This window comes from Bos mutus, chromosome 1 (genome assembly GCF_027580195.1).
Source record: "Bos mutus isolate GX-2022 chromosome 1, NWIPB_WYAK_1.1, whole genome shotgun sequence".
Taxonomy (NCBI): Eukaryota; Metazoa; Chordata; class Mammalia; order Artiodactyla; family Bovidae; genus Bos; species Bos mutus.
The window spans coordinates 57779567-57797662 of NC_091617.1; the positions used below are offsets into that span (position 1 = coordinate 57779567).

The following is an 18096-nucleotide window of genomic DNA, read 5'->3' on the forward strand; positions in this document are numbered from 1 at the left end:
AACTACAACCCAATCCATGCCGGACTACTAACAGGCCAGCCCCTTCCAGAATGAAGGTTCAGGTCACCCCATGACTAGCAGAGATGCTCACTGAATGAAGACAAAGGGGTAGTGGCTAGTGGAAGAAGGTAACTATAAATAGCAACTACATCCACTTGACTGGTTACAGAAATGAAGATTGGAATTGTCATGAGTATTCCCTTCTTATTTTGCTGTGAGTATGTTTGTGTGTATACGTATCTTGTTTTATTTCCACTCTTATTCTCTCATCATGTAACAAAAGATGTACTGACTTTGTGTCATGCTATTTCAGTACTGTTAATTTTATATTATAGCATTTAAGTGAGGGGATAGCAAGGAGAAGGATAAACATCATTCAAGGACTTTACTTCCTCTTCTGGGAAAGGGGTTAATTCATTTTCAGTTGCATGCAGGATATCTGGCCAACCCAATACTTTGAAGGAAATAAACTCAGAATCCATCAAGGGGATCTCACCTAACCCTGGTTAGAGAGGAGGGTGGGGCAAGGCAGGAAAGGCTAACTGGGTTGAGTTAAGATCTGAGGAATGAGCAGGTTATTATTAAGTATGCTAGAGAAGAGGGTGGAGGTGAGAGAAGAAGTGTTCTAGACAGAAATTCTTGGGAGGGAAGGTGCATAGGACTATAGGATCATACACAGCAGGCTTCACAGGACAGGTGGCTGACCAAACAGAAACTACTAACCATTTTCTTCAGTCTCTTCTCTTCTCTTTTTTTCTCAAGCTGAGCCTCCTTTTCTTCTGCCTCCCTCTTCTGACGCTCCTCCTCTTGGGCCTTTAACTGGGCCTGATCAAGATTAGAATTTGTAAAAATCAGACCCTCAATTTGCACAGAAATAAGACTGTTTATGTTGAGGTAAGTCCACTATCTACCAAAGTGTTCACCCAGTCCCTGGAAGAAGCCTGCACTATGTATTAAAAGTAGAAAACCCAAGTAACAGGTGGTCAGTTGTGTAACTTCACTGTTTCTCCAAAGGGATTCTCTTCTACTTGGGAAGATGAGGCTGAGCATGAATGAGACCATTAACTTTTCATCATAAAATGATTACTCTTTAGTTCTTATTTCATTTATGAAATACTAAGTCCAAACTATACACAGTATAAGAAAAAATTTTCTTCCATTTCACCAAAACCCACAAAACTGTTGGAACTATTTATTTTTTCTTGCATGCTCAGTTGCTTCGGTCATGTCCGACTCTTTGCAACCCTATGGACTGTAGCCTGCCAGGCTCCTCTGTCCATGGAATTCTCCAGGCAATAATACTGGAGTGGATTGCCATTCCCTTCTCCAGGGGATGTTCCCGATCCAGGGATCCAACCTGGGTCGCCTGCATTGCAGGCGGATTCTTTACTGCTGAGCCACCAGGGAAGCCCCCATTTTTTCTTAGTAGGTACAAAATTTCCTTTTGAAAGTCCAGATCAAGACTTTGGAAGGTTAAAAATTTCCCACCTTTAAACTATAAGCAAGGTGAAAAGACACCCTTCAGAATGGGAGAAAATAATAGCAAATGAAGCAACTGACAAAAAACTAATCTCAAAAATATACAAGTAGCTCCTGCAGCTCAATTCTAGAAAAATAAACAACCCAATCAAAAAATGGGCCAAAGAACTAAATAGACATTTCTCCAAAGAAGACATACAGATGGCTAAGAAGCACATGAAAAGATGCTCAACATCTCTCATTATCAGAGAAATGCAAATCAAAACCACAATGAGGTACTGTCTCACGCCAGTCAGAAAGGCTGCTATCAAAAAGTCTATAAACAATAAATGCTGGAGAGGGTGTGGAGAAAAAGGAACCCTCTTACACTGTTGGTGGGAATGCAAACTAGTACAGCCACTATGGAGAACAGTGTGGCAATTCCTTAAAAAAACTGGAAATAGAACTGCCATACAACCCAGCAATCCCACTGCTGGGCATACACACTGAGGAAACCAGAACTGAAAGAGACACGTGTACCCCAATGTTCATCGCAGCACTGTTTATAATAGTCAGGACATGGAAGCAACCTAGACATGGATGCCCATCGGTAGATGAATGGATAAGAAAGCTGTGGTACATACACACAATGGAGTATTACTCAGCCATTAAAAAGAATACATTTGAATCAGTTCTAATGAGGTGGATGAAACTGGAGCCTATTATACAGAGTGAAGTAAGCCAGAAAGAAAAACACCAATACAGTAGACTAATGCATATATATGGAATTTAGAAAGATGGTAACAATGACCCTATATGAGAGACAGCAAAAGAGACACAGATATAAAGAACGGTCTTTTGGACTCTGTGGGAGAAGGTGAGGGTGGGATGATTTGAGAGGGTAGCGCTGAAATGTGTATATTATTATATGTGAAGTGGATTGCCAGTTCAGGTTCAATGCATGAGACAGGGTGCTCAGGGCTGGTGCACTGGGATGACCCTGGGGGATGGGATGGGGAGGGAGGTGGGAGGGGGGTTCTGGATGGGGAACACATGTGTGCTGATTCATGTCGATGTATGGCAAAAACCACTACAATATTGTAAAGTAATTAGCCTCCAATTAAAAAAAAAGAATTACCCACCTATGTAAACTTCGCAGGTTGAACATTTACCTATTACACATCAGTCTTGGTTATGTGTAAATCTCCTAATTTGCTAGCTCCATCAACTTTCAAAACATTTTATTGTTGTATACTAATGATGCTGATGCTCCTTCTCTTCATTTTCCTAAAACTATCATAGAGTTCAGGCCAGGAGGCAAAAAGCCATATCCAAAGTTGGTGTTATGCTACTGCCTTAATTGCCTTAAACAACCTAGGTTTCAGTTTTTAATAAAGACCTATACAAATCCTTTTTCTTGCCTCACTTTGCATTCTTAATTTATTACCAATTTCTCCTCTTCTTGTTTTTTCTTCTTCTCTGCCAAGATCCGCCTACGTTCAGCTCGCTGAACTGCTCTCTCTTCCATGGCTAGAAAACAGTAAGAGTTCCAATATAAAAAATATAAGGAACACTGGAAAAGAAATGTCTCCATTTTATGGTAAAATGGTTAAAGTTTTCTTTTGGGTGTTCACAATGCCAAATATATATGTGTATATATATGCATAAAATTTATATTAAAATACAATTACAGAAATTGTAATTATACCATGTGTATAGGTATATACACACATACACACACATCCTACAGGTTAAGGACTGACAGTCCCATCCTTGGCCATGATGAACAATTTTCAGATTATGTTTTTGCTCACATTTCTATTAGAATAATTGTTCACTGGTTTAAATAAGATAATGTGTCTTGAAGAAACTTTTAGTATGTGAAATCCAGAAACCAGAATTTTAATTTGGCAATTCCTTTAATGAATGTTGAAAACTTTAATTACATCTAACAAATACTTTGAGAACAGAATCACTCCTCAAATACCATGGAGTTTGCCACCTTCTCCTAGGTTACTATGTATGTCTGCATATGTGACAACAACAACGAACAAACTGAGGTTTGGGGTCATGATGATCACATTTTAAACTAGTTTTAGGGCCGGGATATCCAGATGGGCAGGAAATGGAATTGTACTAGGCATCTGAAGAACTGGCATCTGAACGAATTCAAGTGTTAGACTCCTGTTCTTGACAGTCTATTAAATATCGATCCAAAAGAAGCAAATGTGCAAGATGGCCTGATAATATGAGTCTGTCACCAGCTGGGGTTTCATAGGCAGAGGGGCATGGGTGGGAGGAGTATCAAGTTCTGCTCACCTAACTCAGCCAATGGTTACTTTAGGTTCCTTGTGCTGTGTTACAGAGAAGAAAATTGAAGTCCAAGTTTCAAGAATTAATAAACAAAAAACCCAGCAGGCTATTTCTTACAGATATTAAGTGTCGGCTTTGCTGGAAAAAGAATAGTGGGGGTGCCACAGATGGCAGGAATGAGACTGTCTTTAAGGAGGCAGAAATAAGACTAGAGGATTAAAGTGAGAGCCCCAAGAGGCAGAGCCTGTGGTAATATGCCCTTTTTTCATCTTTTCTAGAGCTAGTCATTAAAGATTACTTGAAAATAGCCAGGTGTTCCAAAACATGCTAACTCTTTGATCAAACAATAATTTCTTAAAAATAATCACACCAAACTGGGCACTTCCTGATCATCCTCAATGATGGACAAAGAGGTCATAAATTGCTGACTTGGCAGAGAGTCAATGAATAGACTGCTGATTTTTTTCATTAACAGGAATGGACTTCAGGCACAGTGTACCTCTGGTGACATCACTTCCTGTTAGGGCAGCAATCCTACCACAGGTAAAAAGTCAGATTTATAAGCCACAATAAAATTGTCAAAGTGCCTACCACTTCACACAAACATATGTTCAGTGCATGACTAAGTACAGAGTAAAAGCAGCTAGCAATTTCACTAGGTGAGCTCCAAGGAATGCTTCTCTTTTCATAGTGTGGTTTGGTTTAAATAATGATTCCATGCACATCAAAAATGTTATTAAAATGTCTGGTTTATAGATTTCATTCTAGAAGCCTGTCATCAAGGCACGATTCATTATACAATGATGTAATAACTTGATGTAGATTACTGTAAACTGATCTGTATTTTAATGTTAAAAAGTACAATGACAGATGACCTTTAGTGTTTATTCTTAGAAGCCACTCAGAATTCTTTTGTGAATTATCCCATTTTAAAAACACAGTCCAAATCTCAAATTACAAAAGAATGATTAAACCTTTCAGCAGTGTTTTGTTTTTGTATTGGCCAGGAAGACCAGAAAATTTGGCAGGAGGGGTAGGAAAAAAGTCGTGTTCTCTGTGTTCTCTGGTGTATCTACTTGTCACGTATCTACTCATCTTGGACTTTGACCAGGTTCTGCTAAGTCTCAAAACCCAACAGTTGCCAGGATTCAGTCCCAACATATCCTACTCCTGGAGGAAAGATAACCATAACCCAGATCCCACCGAGATAGCCCTGCCTTTCAGTATGGGATGGGGCGCCATCATCTGCCTTGGATTCCTTCTGGGTCCAGAAAGAGAATTTCGGGAGTCACTTCTACTGCCTTCAGTCTCAGGGGAAGCAACAGGTGAACTGGGGGGGAAGAAAAGGGAAAAGAATTCAGACCAATCACCAGTTTCAGAACTCAAAGTCTTTTACAAACTTTAATTAATCCTTACTCCCTTGAGATAACTATGTATTATTATACCCATTTAATAAATTGGTATAATGAGGCATGGAAAGGTTGAGTGAGTGGCCTGAGTCTACAACGTGAGTCAGGTGCTCTGACTCCCAACCCAGTGCTTTAGATTAATACATACTGCCCACTTCTTATCCTACCATTTATCACACATACTGAGTATGTCACAAGCATGTCTAAAACCATCTTAAATAGCTTTTGAGAAATTTGGACTATTATTCTAGATTCAAAGATATTTATCTCAAACAACTACAGACTTAAGCTAGATAAATGGCCATCCCCAAGGGCTGCTCCGTTTAGACCTGATATTTTCTGACCTGGCTTCTCAGCCCTAAACATAATCAGGAATCCAGAAATCGAGTTAGAGCAAGTAAGCATTTTCCTATTTTACTGGTAGAGTGACAGGTCCTCAGACAAAGGCAGCTACAATACAACTGCTAGCTGTATACAACTGGATCCTTATAGGCAGCCACTTGCCTTAAACACCTTTTGGTACCTTTCACATACCAATCACAATGTATGAGGCCTCTCTGCTTTGCATGTGCACAACAAGCAACTATGGAATCTGGATGTTGGGTAAAATTCAGGAGCCTTTTGACCACAAAGTAAAAAAACAACAACAAAGACTCCAGAGAGTGTTCCAGTACAATGAACATACTTTGGAAGCACTTGGCAGGTTCGTTCCCATTCATCTTCTCCCGGGTTTGACAGCTGGCAGCTCTGTGGGTGCGTATGCCCTGCTGCCCGCTGAACCTCTGCCAGCCGCTGGTTTTCCTTCAGCTCCAGAATTGTTTTCTGCTGTTCCTGAAGTTTCTTCTTCTGCTTTTCAATCAGCTGCTGCTGGAAGATATGGCGGTTGCAGAAATGACCCATGCAAACAGGTTCTGCTTTCCAGCTACTGGTTCTGAACTTCTTTTTGTTACCAGGCTGTTGGGAGGGCTCATCACCTGGGCCCTTGTGTGGCTTACTGTCAGACGTATCCAGAGGGGCCTTTTGGAGGGGAACCTGCAAGATGCTCTTTGTTGGTCTTCTGAGGTGGCAGCTGGGCAGACAACCACTGCTCCTGGAGGGAGGCTTTTCCCACAAAGCAGGGACAGCAGCCACCTGAGAGAGAAGGAATATGCTGTAGCTCATCCATTTAAAGGACTGTGCTGATGAGCTCTATCTCCCCCAGCTCGGCGCCGCTCTGTTCAATGGCACAACTGCCCTGACCCCAGCCACGGCTGCTCTGGGCTCCCACCTGGCTATCTCAGAGGCTGCCAGTCTTAGCCTTGTCAGTCACTCTTAGAATGTGTACTGTTGCTCACCACAGAACCTGGTGGGAGTGGGTACAATCACAGGAACTACTGCCATGGCCAGGATATTTGTGATCAGAAAAACGTGCTCTTATAAATATCTAATTTGGATAGTTCATTTAGAAATTGGGCATGATTACTCCAGATATACATCCCAGGAATTTAATCTGCGTGAACTGACCCTGAATTTTGCAGGAAATGGGCTTCCCTGGTGCCTCAGATGGTAAAGAATCTGCCTGCAGTGCAGGAGACCCAGGTTTGATTCCTGGGTTGGGAAGATCCCCTGGAGAAGGAAATAGCTGCCCACTCCAGTATTCTTGCCTGGAGAATTCCATGGACAGAGGAGACTGGTGGGCTGCAGTCCATGGGGTCGCAAATAATCAGACCCGACTGAGCAACTAACACTTTCACTTTGCAGGAAACTGAAAATATTATGGCGAAGTATATATTCTTTCTCAAGAATGTTTGACAGCTAAGGAAAAACTTTACAAATCAGTAATAGCTCTTTAATAATAACAGCTCTTTAATGACAGTTCTTCTAATGTCTCTCTTGCCACTAATAAATTAATCACAGGGTATTTATCTATTTCAGGATCAAGGCCTGGATTAAACCATACTGTCTCCAGCTATTCCAAAGAATTTATTTGTGGGAAGTGTTTGCAAGCCCACTGGGCAAATATCTACATTATATAAGACTAATGCTACCTAATAATATTTTGTATTAGCATATAGCTTAATAGTTTTTAAGGCTTTATCGCATAAATCTTATTAAACAGATTTAGGTGTTATACTCAATTACAAATTCTATATAGAAAGAAACAGACTCGTTAATCAGAAAAAGTTATGCTGGTTAAAATAATGTCACAGTTAAAATGTTTCTTCTAGAATAGTTTGATTCCATGGTCTAAAGTCTGATCAGTTTTTGACTCTGTCATCCACAGTGGTGTTAGGAGAAAAATACTATGAACTATCTTGTATCATAGAAACTTCTGGCTCCATCAGGGCGCCATACTTGGGAACTCAAAGATAATTTTCATGATGATGGAAATATTTTCCATAGACTCAGCGAAAGAGAAAGATATAATATATGGAAACTCTGAAATGTTAAAATACTTTAAAACATAGCCTTCTATTTTAGAAATGTCAGTGGACATTTATTCATGAGAACACCTGCTTAAGCAATTTAGTGTCAAGCAAGGTATGTGTTTTAGGCCCTTTTAAACTTTGTGGTAATGATGCATTATTAACCCAGCAAGACTATAAAAGCCTTGAGTACAGCAACAAGATTTCTTTTGGATCACGTTAACTTTTTAAGGTGAAAATAAGAGAATGAAAGAAAATCTTAATGGTACAGATTGTACTTAACAGAAAAGGACTGAACAGTCTGGCTCAATTAGAGAAAAACACCTCTATTAGCTAACTGATAATTTCAAAAAAATTTCAAGGTATAAGGTATGTGTTCATGGTACATATGTTCCTCTGACAGTATAATTACTGAGCATCTAAGTATAGATTTTATATATTCATTTGTTCATGTTATACTGTATACTCTGGGCAAGATCAGAATTTATCTAGTAATCTATAGAATCTATTACAGCCTTTTATTTTCATTTGTTCTACTTTTTACAACTTTATCTTTTCTTGATAAAATCTTTTATCTTGACTTCAGAGATCTGAAGACTTTTTCTTGAGTCTAAATTATATACACATGTAGCAATTTTTCTGTTTTATGCAGGTAACAAAAGATTTTCTGCTGACTTCTTCCATTTGAAGATAACTGGAACTTTGTGATGTAAAAGGCTTCATACAGCTATTTACATAGAAGATTCTCTTGGGTCTCAATGGAAACAAGATTATCTAACTAACATCAAGGCAGTTAAGTTGCCTAGGGGAAGGGACCAAAATGTTACATAAATCCAAAAAAGCACCCTCATGACCCTCCTCTGCAGAGAGAGACTAAGCTTAAATTAAAACCCACCTACTTGCTGGCAGTAATCACAACACAAAGCAAGGCTGGGGATCATACAGTGCTCAATTTAACTTCACACATTTGACTTTAGTACTTAACAGCATTATGTAGAAGGGTGCAGGGGCCAGGTTGGAGGTGAGGGGGCAGAGGTCCTTTCCCAAAAGTCTTTTCAAACATGCCAAATGCAATTATGAAAAAAAAAACTGATAGGATTGACTTAATAAAAACTTAACTGTATACTTAGAGAATAAACTTATGGTTCATCAGGGAGGAAGGGTGGAAGGAGGGATATATTGAGAGTTTGAGATTACCATGTACACACTGCTATATTTAAATAGATAACCAACAAGGACCTACTGTATAGAACATGGAATTTGGCTCAATATCTTGTAAAAACCTAAATGGGAAAAGAATTTGAAAAAGAACAGATACATGTTTATGTATAACTGAATCACTTTGCTGTACACCTGAAAATAACATAATATTGTTAACCAACGATACTCCAATATAAAATAAAAATTAAAAAAAAAAAGAAAATGAGTCCAACAGGTTTCCCTACAGATTAATTATTGTATACTTAGAACACAGAATTTAAAATAAATGTACAACCAGAAAAAAATTCAAATATGACAGACCAATTAAAAAACAAAATGAAACTTAACTGTATACATAACAAACTCCACAAATAAATCAAGACAAATAACAAAATGAAAAAAATTGCAAAATAAATGATAATAAAAGCATCAATAGTCTTAAAAACAGAGTTCCTATAAATAACAAAAAGATATATAATCAAGGATAAAAATGGACAAAATGTATGATGAGACAAATCACTATTAACTTTTCTATACTCATTTTCAGATATATATATATAAATGGTCCATATAAAAAATCTTGCTGCTGCTGCTGCTAAGTCACTTCAGTCGTGTCCGACTCTGTGCAACCCCACGGACCGCAGCCCACCAGGCTTCTCCATCCATGGGATTCTCCAGGCAAGAACACTGGAGTGGGTTGCCATCTCCTTCTCCAATGCATGAAAGTGGAAAGTGAAAGTGAAGTCGCTCAGTCGTGTCTGACTCTTAGCGACCCCATGGACTGCAGCCTACCAGGCTCCTCCATCCATGGGATTTTCCAGGCAACAGTACTGGAGTGGGGTGCCACTGCCTTCTCCAGCTTAACCTCATAGTAATAAAAAATGCAAATGTTGAAGCAACAGTAACATGAAAAATATTTTACCTGTCAACTTAGCAAAAATAACAAATATGGTATCAAACAGGAAAATAGGTACTTCTTTGAAACAACCTTCCTGGAAGGGCCATTTGGTAAAAGTCTTTAAAATGTGCATTCTATTTTTAGGTATTTATCCAAAGTAAAAGCTTATGGATGTGTGCAAAGACTTAGTTAGCTACTTGTTCACTAAGGCTTTGTTTATAAAAGTGGTAAACTAGAAACAAGTTAAATGCCTAGCAACAGAAAAGAGTCTAGCTTGTGGTCCATGATAGTTTCATGCAGTCATTAAACACAATGGCACAGAATGACAGTCCTTAACCAGGGCTTATTCATCAAGTTCACCTGTGGAACTTCAAAAAAACCATGGTGCCCCACACCCAGAAATTCTGATTTTGTAGGTCTGAGTCTGTGTTATACTCTCAGTTGGAAACTACTGTTGTAGAAGTAGATTTAGTGACACAGAAAACTCTCATTACATTGTGGAAAATAATTTTAGAAAAACAGACCACATTATCATAAGAAAGTATATTCTCACCAAAGTGTGTATAAAGGAACATATCTCAACATAATAAAAGTCATTTATGATAAACCACAGCCAATATAATGCTCAATTGTGTAAAGCTGAGAACCTCCCCACTAAATTCAGGAACAAGACAAGGATGCCCACTCTCACCATTGCTATTCAACATAATATTGGAAAGCCACAGCAATCAACAAGAAAGAGAAATAAAAGGTATTCAAATTGGAAGAGAAGAGGTGAAACTGTCACTGTTTGCAGAAGCCATGATTCTCTATACAGAAAACCATAAAGACTTGCTATGCAAACTATTAGAACTAATAAATGAATCCAGTAAGGGGACTTCTCTGGTGGTCCAGTGGTTAGGACTCCACACTTCCACTACACAGGGCACAGGTTCCATCCTTGGTCAAGGAGTGCACACATCCCTACTGTGCAGTGCAGCCAAAAAAAAAAGCAAAGGAATTCAGTAAAGTGGCAAGATATAAGATTAACATATTTAAATCTGCTGCATTTCTTTATACTAACAATGAAATATCAGAAAGAGAAAGCAAAAAAAAAAATTCCATTTAAAACTGCATCATTTTGGCACAACACTGAAAATCAATTATGCTTCAATAATAAATGAATAAATAAATAAAACTGCATAAAAAAGAAACCTAGAAATAAGCTTAACCAAGGAAGTGAAAGGCCTGAAAACTATATGCTGAAAACTACAAAACACTGATAAAAGAAACTGAAGATGATTCAAAGAAACAGGAAGATATCCCATGCTCTTGAATTGGAAGAATTAATGTTATTAAAATAGCCATGCTACCCAAAGCAATCTACAGATTAAATGCAATCCCTATCAAAATATTTGTGACATTTTCCACAGAACTATAACAAATAATCCTAAAATTTATATGGAATCATGAAAGAACCAGAAATGCCAAAGCAGTCCTGAGGAAAAAGGATCAAGGTGAAGGCATAGCCCTTCCAGACTTCAGACTATACTACAAAGCTACAGTAATCAAAACAGCATGGTACTGGCACAGAATATAGAGCTCAGAAATAAACTCACACACCGATAGCAGATTAATCTCTAACCAAGGAGGCAAAAGTATACAAAGGAGAAAAAAGTCTCTTCAGCAAGCGGTATTGGGAAAGCTGGACAGTCTCATGTAAATCAGTGAAATAAGAATATTTCTGAATACCACATATAAAAATAAACTCAAAATGGTTTAAAGACCTAAATATAAGACACGACATCATAAAACTCCTAGATGAGAACATAGGCAAACTGGACATAAATCATAGCTGTATTATATTAGATCAGGCTCCCAAAACAAAAGAAATAAAATCAAAAGTAATCCTACTCAAACTAAAAAGCTTTTGCACAGCAAAAGAAACCATCAACAAAACAAAAGTCCACTAAATAGAAGAAAATATTTGCAAACGATGCAACTGACAAGGGGTTAATATCCAAAATATACAACAGTGCATTCACCTCAATATCAAAAAAGCAAACAACCCAATAAAAAGTTGGCAAAAGACCTAAACAGACATGTTTCCAAAGACGACATACAGATGGCCAACAGGCACATGAAAGATGCTCAATATCACTAATTATCAGATAAATGCAAATCAAAGCCACAGTGAGCTATCACCTCATACTGGTCAAAGTGGCCATCATCAAAAAGTCCACAACTAATAAATGCTGAAGAGGGTGTGAAGAAAAGGGAATCCTCATACACTATTGGTGGGAATGTAAACTGGTGCATCCACCGTGGAAAACAGTACAGAGTTTCCTTAAAAAATTAACACAGCAACACTATTTACAACAACCAAGACTTGGAAACAACTCAAGTGCCTATCGACAGACAATTGGTTTAAGAGTGAGGTATATAAACACAGCAGAAGATTACTCGGCCATAAAAAGAATGAAATACTGCTGTTTGCAGCAACATGGACCTAGATAATATCATACTAACTGAAGTCAGACAGAGAAAGACAAATATTATGTGATATCATTTACGTATAGAGTCTAAAAAACAATACAAATGAATGTATACACAGAACAGAAACAGATTCATAGACACAGAAAACAAACTTACAGTTGCCAAAGGGGAAAGGGGAAGGGGAGAGATAAAGTAGGAGTAGGGGATTAACGAATACAAACTACTATGTATAAAAGAGATATCAACAAGAGCACAAGAAACTATATGCAATTATCTTATAATAACCTGCTGCTGCTGGTGCTAAGTCGCTTCAGTCGTGTCCGACTCTGTGTGACCCCATAGACGGCAGCCCACCAGGCTCCCCTGTCCCTGGGATTCTCCAGGCAAGAACACTGGAGTGGGTTGTCATTGCCTTCTCCAGTGCAGGAAAGTGAAAAGTGAAAGTGAAGTCGCTCAGTCATGTCAGACTTTTAGCAATCCCATGGACTGTAGCCTACCAGGCTCCTCCATCCATGGGATTTTCCAGGCAAGAGTACTGGAGTGGGGTGCCATTGCCTTCTCCGTACAATAACCTATAGTGGAAAATAATCTGAAAAATATGTATATATAACTGAATCACTTGTGTTATATACCTGACACTAATAAAATATCGTAAATCAACTAGGCCTTCCTTTTCCTGTATTATGGCAAATTAGATATCCTCAATGACTTGACTGAAGAAAATTTAAAAGCTAGATAGCATTAAAGAGAAAAATCTCCATACGCTTGAATAGAGAAAAGACCAGGCTATATACTTCAACATGTTATTGGTGTGTGTGTGCATTCTCAGTCATGTCCGATTCTTTATGATCCCATGGACTGTAGTCAGCCAGGCTCCTCTGTCCACGGAATTTTCCAGGCAAGAATACTGGAGTGGGTTGCCAATAGGAGGTGGTTCCTCCTCCAGGATCTTCCTGACCCAGGGATCAAACCTGTGTCTCCTGCATCTCGTACATTGGCAGGCAGGTTCTTTACCACTAGCACCACCTGGCAAGTGGTTATCTCTAAATGATGGAATTATTGCCTATTTTTTCTTTTTCCTATTTTTTACTCTTCCTCTGTGAATCTGTTTCTATTTTGTATATACATTCATTTCTTTTTCCTTTTTGTCATTTTCTCCTGCCAATTGCCAGAACTCATACATATGAATTCTTATTAGGAAAATTAAAACTAAACATTCCCCTCTTATAAATCACAAGCTCATTTACAAGAGAAATGTCTGATAATCAAATAAGAGGTTCAGGAATTCTAAACAAAGCTTTATACATCTCTTTTTGGATGGAATTTTTCTCTTAGTTGTTTTAAATTCCCTGTCTATATTACATCTCTACCAAATTTCAACTATTCCAAAGTTTATATGTGATTATAAAAGAAGACTCATTTCAAGAAAGTCAACACTGACTGAAAGGCAACCTTTGTTCACTGCAGCAGCTCTCACCTTTTAGACGGCCCAGGCCAGGAAATCTGACAACAGTATAGTCCAGGCTGTACTGTGCTGTGTTTAATCACTCAGTCGTGTCCAACTCTCTGCAACCCCAAGGACTGTAGCCCATCAGGCTCCTCTGATGGGAATTCTCCAGGCAAAAATATTGGAGTGGGTTGCCATGCCCTCCTCCAGGGGATCTTACCAGCCCAGGGATTGAACCTAGTCTCCCACACTGCAGGCAGAGTCTTTACCACTGAGCCACTAGGGAAGCCCAAGAATCCTGGAGTGGGTAGCCTATCCCTTCTCCAGGGGAACTTCCTGACCCAGGAATTGAACTGGGGTCTCCTGCAATGCAGGTGGACTCTTTACCAAGTGAATAGCCCAGGCTATACAAGGACAAAGCTAAATTCAAGTATGTAATAAGCAGGAAGACTAAGCAAAGGAAAAACATCTTACTTCTCCATTTCTAGGTGGATCCTCCACAGCTGTTGCCTCCTCAAGCAGACCGATGCTTGATGACATGTTTGCACTGAGTTTCCCTAGTGATGCTGCCTCCAGCAGCTCATTCATTTTCTTCCTGGTTTCCTCCTTTGTTGCAGCCAGTTCTCTCTTTAGGATCTCTGCACGATGCCAATGCTGCCATTCTGTAAAACGGTGTTGGAGAACTTGTTTCCGGTTATGCTCAGTGGCCAGTTGTTGTTTTCTAAGCAACAAAGCACTTCCATTAAAAAAGAAGCCATTTACTGCTTTTTAGTTGATAATATAAATGAAATACAAGTCTAAAGAAGTTCTAGAGATGCTACATCATAGCTCCAGTTTGTTCTTTTATTTAAGCTCAAAGGAGTCATTTTATAAAATTCCCCAGTGCAAAGGCTGTGCTCAAAGAAGAAAATGGCACCTCAAGGCACTGCCTCGGAAGAAAGAGGGACTGTTCTGTTCTGTCGCACCACAAAGACTTGCTAAATTTTTTTATTATCATAATATAGTTTCTGAGAGGTTCTGGAGGGGAAGGAGCAGAAAGAACAGGTATTCAGGTAACTACTTGAAAAAATATATGAATGGATGAGGGAGATATTCAACTATACTTGCAAATCTAAGGAAGACAGGTTTGGGAGGAGAAAGGGACAAAACTTAACAAGTGAATTGTCAATAATTAGTTAAGTATAAGACATAAAAATAAACATGAATTTACAAGGGTGAACCTTGCAGAAGGACTTGGTCAGGGAAAGGATCTCTGCAGAGAAGGACTCGTTTACCAAAGCCATAAAGTGCATGAATGAAGGACTTCCTTGTGCAGACACTTGTTAACACTAGAAGTACGTGAAGGAATACACAAGGCACTTGCTCCCACAGAGCTCACTCATAATCTAGTAGGGGATCTGGTTCACTCTCTTCCTAAGGAAGAGCTCCTTTTGATTCCTGAAAACTTCCTGATGTTAGGGGACATGACTGAGTGGAGTTGGGAACTGCCAGCTACATTCCCCTCCCAAAGGGGCTCTCAATTTGAAGACATTTTGGGGATAGCCAGGTGACAATTCAAGCATAGAGGTCTCTGAGATCAGTCTATAAGTGGATGATTATCATCTCCGAAGAAGGGAGATGTAGAGCTTGGAACTTATGTCACAACCAGGGTCCATTTTGAGATTTAAAATCTAATATTGTTTAGATACCTACTAATTTTACCTTGTAAAGGTGACTTGAATAAGTTCTCTACAACAGTATTTGCATATTCACTTCTGTTAAACATATGTAACACTTAACCCTCCTCATGGACTTTTTGGGGTCATATCAAAAAAAATCGTAAGGTTTTAAGCCAATGAGTCAGAAGAACATTTCTACAGTTCTTACATGCTTAAAGTGACTTTTAAACCTTCTGTGACTGACACCTACACTAAGGAAAAAATGTTACACCATGACTTCAATATAAGCTTGTGTGTGTATGAAACAAAGTATATATAATTGCAACAAGTTTTGTCAAAGGATATTTACCCTTACTACCAGAGATGTACTCCAATGTTTCTTTTCTAATCTATCCTATTTTTTAAAAAACATACCTTGTCTTGAGGCTGATTTTAGGAACCATTAATGAGTTAAAACCCTTAATTTGAAAGACTACTCCAGAGTCACAGAATTTAACATATGTCAGAGGAGTTGGGTGAAATAACCAACTAGTGAGAGTAATGTTGATTGAAATAATAGAATTTAGGATAAATGCTAACAACAATTCTGCCAACAGCATATTTCATTATATATAATTCTTTCTTTCTAATGCAATGATAGATAAAAAATACTTGGTGATTGACTGATGGTTTTTATAGTAAAAATACAATATGGTAATAAACATTTATATATAATATTTTACTTTGATAGTAAAAAGAAAAGGATTTGAGACTGAGTGACCTTGGAATAAAAATTTTAAAAGAAATAAGACTAATAAATCAGGTAGCAATGCAGGAAAGAACAAAGCTCAAAAAATTTCAATGTCTAAATAATGAAACAAACAAAACACCCTATGGCATTTTACTCAAGTGAGTGGAAATTGTAAATTTCCACAGGCCAGAAGATGTATGTGCTCTGTCTAATTAATGTAAAATTTGATTTACATCAATCTGGGCATGAAGGAGAAGTGTGAAGTCTACCTGATATGTTAATTTCATGTTTTTATAGCAAAATCACTGCAGATGGTGACTGCAGCCATGAAATTAAAAGACACTTACTCCTTGGAAGAAAAGTCATGACCAACCTAGATAGCATATTTAAAAGCAGAGCCATTACTTTGCCAACAAAGGTCCGTATAGTCAAGGCTATGGTTTTTCCAGTGGTCATGTATGGATGTGAGAGTTGGACTGTGAAGAAAGCTGAACTCTAAAGAATTGATGCTTTTGAACTGTGGTGTTGGAGAAGACTCTTGAGAGTCCCTTGGACTGCAAGTAGATCCAACTAGTCCATTCTGAAGGAGATCAGCCCTGGGATTTCTTTGGAAGGAATGATGCTGAAGCTGAAACTCCAGTACTTTGGCCACCTCATGCGAAGAGTTCACTCATTGGAAAAGACTCTGATGCTGGGAGGGATTGGGGGCAGGAGGAGAAGGGGACGACAGAGGATGAGATGGCTGGATGGCATCACTGACTCGACGGACGTGAGTCTGGGTGAACTCCGGGAGTTGGTGATGGACAGGGAGGCCTGGCATGCTGTGATTCATGGGGTCACAAAGAGTCGGACACACCTGAGCAACTGAACTGAACTGAACTGATAGCATAAACAGCTAAAAGCTGCACTGGACTCTTGACTGTCAAGGAGAGGGATTATTTGGATAGTATGAAAAGGCAAAGAGAAAAATACTTCTGGAAATATAACAAAAGACTAAAGAGTTAAAAAAAAAAAAAAGTGGGTTGAAAATGCATGTTTATTATTGTGTTCAGAGCTTTCCCTATAGTGAATATGCAGGGATTCGAGGATGTACTTGGGTTTGTGGGAATGGTAGGAACACAGAAGCCAGGGATCCAGAGACAAGGCTGGTTCTGCTCTTGCTCCCTTGTGGTTCCCTTCAGCAGAGTGACACTTTTGCAGACAAGCCCATTTTTATACCTTTAAAATGATGATACTAAAAGCATAAATATTTCTGAAACTGAAAAATCACTTCTTAAAAGCTCAGTCAGATGTGATTTACTTCGGCATGCTAACCCAAAGAAATAGTTCCAAATAAACATAAAATGAAGAGGTCCTTTATGGATCCTGTCCCAATATGGTTCCAGGGTGAAATCAGGGAATTTCTGATAAGAGTATATAAATTGATCATTATAATTATATAACAAATGCAGAGAAAGGCTGTCTCCAAAGAACTAAGTAGATAAAATGTAATAGGTCCAAATAGGAATTTAAATATGAGCCAGGCTGCTCAGAATCAACACCTCAAATGCTACGTATCTGTTGATCTAAAACACTAGTCAGAAGAACACTAACTAGATAGGGGACCCTGGGTAAGCAACTGAAAGTGTCTCAGATTCCGCTTCAAAAGTGGTGTCATTCTAACAACAAGCCCTATACTGCCCCATCGCACAGGAGTCTGTTTTTAAAGATGTAATTAAATTTTAAAAAGAACCTGAAAATATAGAACAAATGCATGTAAGGTAACAGCCCTATCTAAGGACAAGACTATTAGATATCTAAAAGGTCAGTGTCTTGAATTTTTTAAAAGGAAGTGAGAAATGATAAACAAATAACCATATGCTAGTGATCCAATAAGAGTGCTGAAATCTGATGCAGAACACAAAAATAGCAACGATGCAAACAGCTGCATTTGGGGTGAGCGGGTTCAGCAGGAACAGGAATGCATAAGCTAATGCATTCTGAAATGCACCAGGTAGCCCCCTCCAGGGAAAACATGGAAGATAACACAATTCTACTTTAGAGAGATTTAAAGTGAGCCAGCCAGGGCAAGTCTGGCTGGTCCTCCTGCCTCTCTGGCAGACA

At 38.7% G+C, this 18096-nt stretch overlaps 1 protein-coding gene across 2 annotated transcripts in view; it reads right to left on the reverse strand.

Moving 5' to 3' along the window:
• CCDC191 (coiled-coil domain containing 191) overlaps window positions 1–18096 on the reverse strand; it is a 103954-nt gene that overhangs the window by 40291 nt on the left and 45567 nt on the right. For both annotated transcript variants that reach the window (XM_070369553.1, XM_014481650.2), the window contains exons 9-13: window positions 14080–14326; window positions 5866–6311; window positions 4989–5101; window positions 2906–2988; window positions 724–825 (exon numbers count right to left, since the gene is read on the reverse strand). In XM_070369553.1, the coding sequence (XP_070225654.1) occupies window positions 724–825; window positions 2906–2988; window positions 4989–5101; window positions 5866–6311; window positions 14080–14326 (991 nt within the window). The remainder of the gene's footprint in view (window positions 1–723; window positions 826–2905; window positions 2989–4988; window positions 5102–5865; window positions 6312–14079; window positions 14327–18096) is intronic.